Source organism: Sphaeroforma arctica, assembly GCF_001186125.1.
Source record: "Sphaeroforma arctica JP610 unplaced genomic scaffold supercont1.150, whole genome shotgun sequence".
NCBI lineage: Eukaryota > Ichthyosporea > Ichthyophonida > Sphaeroforma > Sphaeroforma arctica.
Window position 1 is genome coordinate 70,729 of NW_014040408.1, and position 2,131 is coordinate 72,859.

General features: G+C 39.4%; 1 protein-coding gene across 1 annotated transcript in view; it reads right to left on the minus strand.

Annotated features, from left to right (window-relative positions):
* Nucleotides 1–2,131, minus strand: part of SARC_03083 (thimet oligopeptidase) — an 8,747-nt gene that overhangs the window by 3,170 nt on the left and 3,446 nt on the right. The window contains exons 3-6 of the mRNA XM_014303136.1: nucleotides 1,519–1,726; nucleotides 1,165–1,330; nucleotides 656–933; nucleotides 185–373 (exon numbers count right to left, since the gene is read on the minus strand). Coding sequence (XP_014158611.1) covers nucleotides 185–373; nucleotides 656–933; nucleotides 1,165–1,330; nucleotides 1,519–1,726 — 841 coding nt within the window. The remainder of the gene's footprint in view (nucleotides 1–184; nucleotides 374–655; nucleotides 934–1,164; nucleotides 1,331–1,518; nucleotides 1,727–2,131) is intronic.

The following is a 2,131-nucleotide window of genomic DNA, read 5'->3' on the forward strand; positions in this document are numbered from 1 at the left end:
TATATAGTATATATATATAGTATANATATAATTTAATTAAGTAATAGATAGATAGATATAGTATATAGTATATAGTATATATATATATGTGTGTGTGTGTGTGTGTGTGTGTATATATATATATATATATACGTTCTAGAAAAGCACCCACCAGTTGACATACTACGTATACGCGTGAACTTACGCATTGATATTTCCGTTAAAATCAGTGCCCGTCTCTGCGCAATCAGCCTTCTTGAGGTCCAGAAGTTTGTCCATTTCCTGAGCGGCAAGCGGCGAAAGTTTCTGCTCTAGATCCGATAGGAAGTCGCTGACCGCCTTCTTGCTACCAGCCATTCGAATCTCCGTAATCAGATCTGCATGGGTCTCGTATCTGGATGTGGGTTACAAAAGCCAATAAGAACGCGTGTAGTACTGAAAATGTATGTCGAGCTAGACAATATCCTCTAATTTAGAAAACAGCCCAGCCCGTAAGGAACACCGATCCTAGGTTTCATGTTTCTCATTCTTGCTCTTGCCTTAAATTTGATAGTAATTTGCTGGTGTCCATACAATGACCAGATTCCAACGATTGTGATATAGGCATTGCCGCCTAAAAGAAGTGGTACTACAAAGTACGTCTACAAATCTCAACAAGACAGACCACTTCACATACCCCAAAATACCCGCCAATTTGTGCCTCAGAGCTATTAATTCTTCCAGGATAGCAGTGTTTGCTTCTAAGCACCTCGAGTTGAAAGCTATGTTCATTTTCTTGCGTGTCTCAGATACACAGCATTTCTTCATGACATTGAAGACGTGAGGGTACGATAGCGTAAGGAAATATTTGTCATCGGAATCTTCTACCTTGTCGAGAGATTCGATGAAGTCTGATGGTAAACCCTTGAGATCGGCTGAAGTAAACTCCAGCTTTGCCTTGACATCATTCAGGTTCTGTTTAAAAAGTAACCGTGTGAGTATAGTGCATATTATAAAATCTTACCGACAGTGGAAACAGTACAAACTATCTCGGATTTACCATCATGTGGGCCGTGAGGTCTTTAATCGTACCATTGTTATTGCACATGCATCGCTCAAAAGTCCTACTGCAATGACAAGCGAATATTTAAGTAGGAACAGTCGGCATAGCTGATTGCACAGGGCAATATTCACTACGATTGATACCTTCGAGAAATCGATGCCGAGCTCCGACATCTTTGTCTTGATTTCCGTGATCGTCTCGCGCGTATCGGCATCGAGATGCAGACCATTACGTCGATACGATCGCAACAAACGCTCCAGATAGCGCTTACCCTCGGCGGATAACTTTTCCACCTCTGCCTCCTTTTGGCTGAGTATGAGCAGCAAAAATACATAAGAAATAAGAAATAGACAACTGGCGAAACACATCAATGCCAGTGCGATCTCAAAGTAAAAACATCATATGTACATCAGTACATCATGTACTCCCATAAAAACATAACCTGCGTATTGGCCCGACAGAAAAACAAAACGGCGACGCGTAAGACACCGACTCACCTGAACGTGTTCACTCGTTCGTATACATCTACACGCATACTACACTCCACCGTGTACGCAGAGATGAGCTTGTCGCAAGCGCAACTTGTTTCCCTCACCGTTTCATCCGCAGAGACGTACTGTGGGAAGTCAACTAGGGTTCCAATCGTGGCAAAGATGCTGTCATCGTCAGCTAACGCTTTGATGACGGTGTCGCAAGTTAGTTGCTCTGTAAAAAAAGAATCGAGATATTTTGCTTATAAGTTCTCGCAACTGTCAGCAGATACGTGCTCATTCCTAATCCATAACTGAATCCTCTTTGGAAACATCCCGAAATACTGAGAAACATCTCAATTTCAAATCAATTGAGAAACCAATAGATTGTAGAAATACCCTCTGTAACATAAGAACTCCTGCTTCATCAGGCTTTTGTCGATATAAATTAGATCTGGACCTAAAATTATAGATTGAGAGCGTTGATAGGCATCACGCTAAAAAAAACGCTATAAAGTATATAAATATATATATATATATATATATATATATATATATATATATATATATATATATATATATATATATATATATATATATATATATATATATATATATATATATGTGTGTGTGTGTAGAG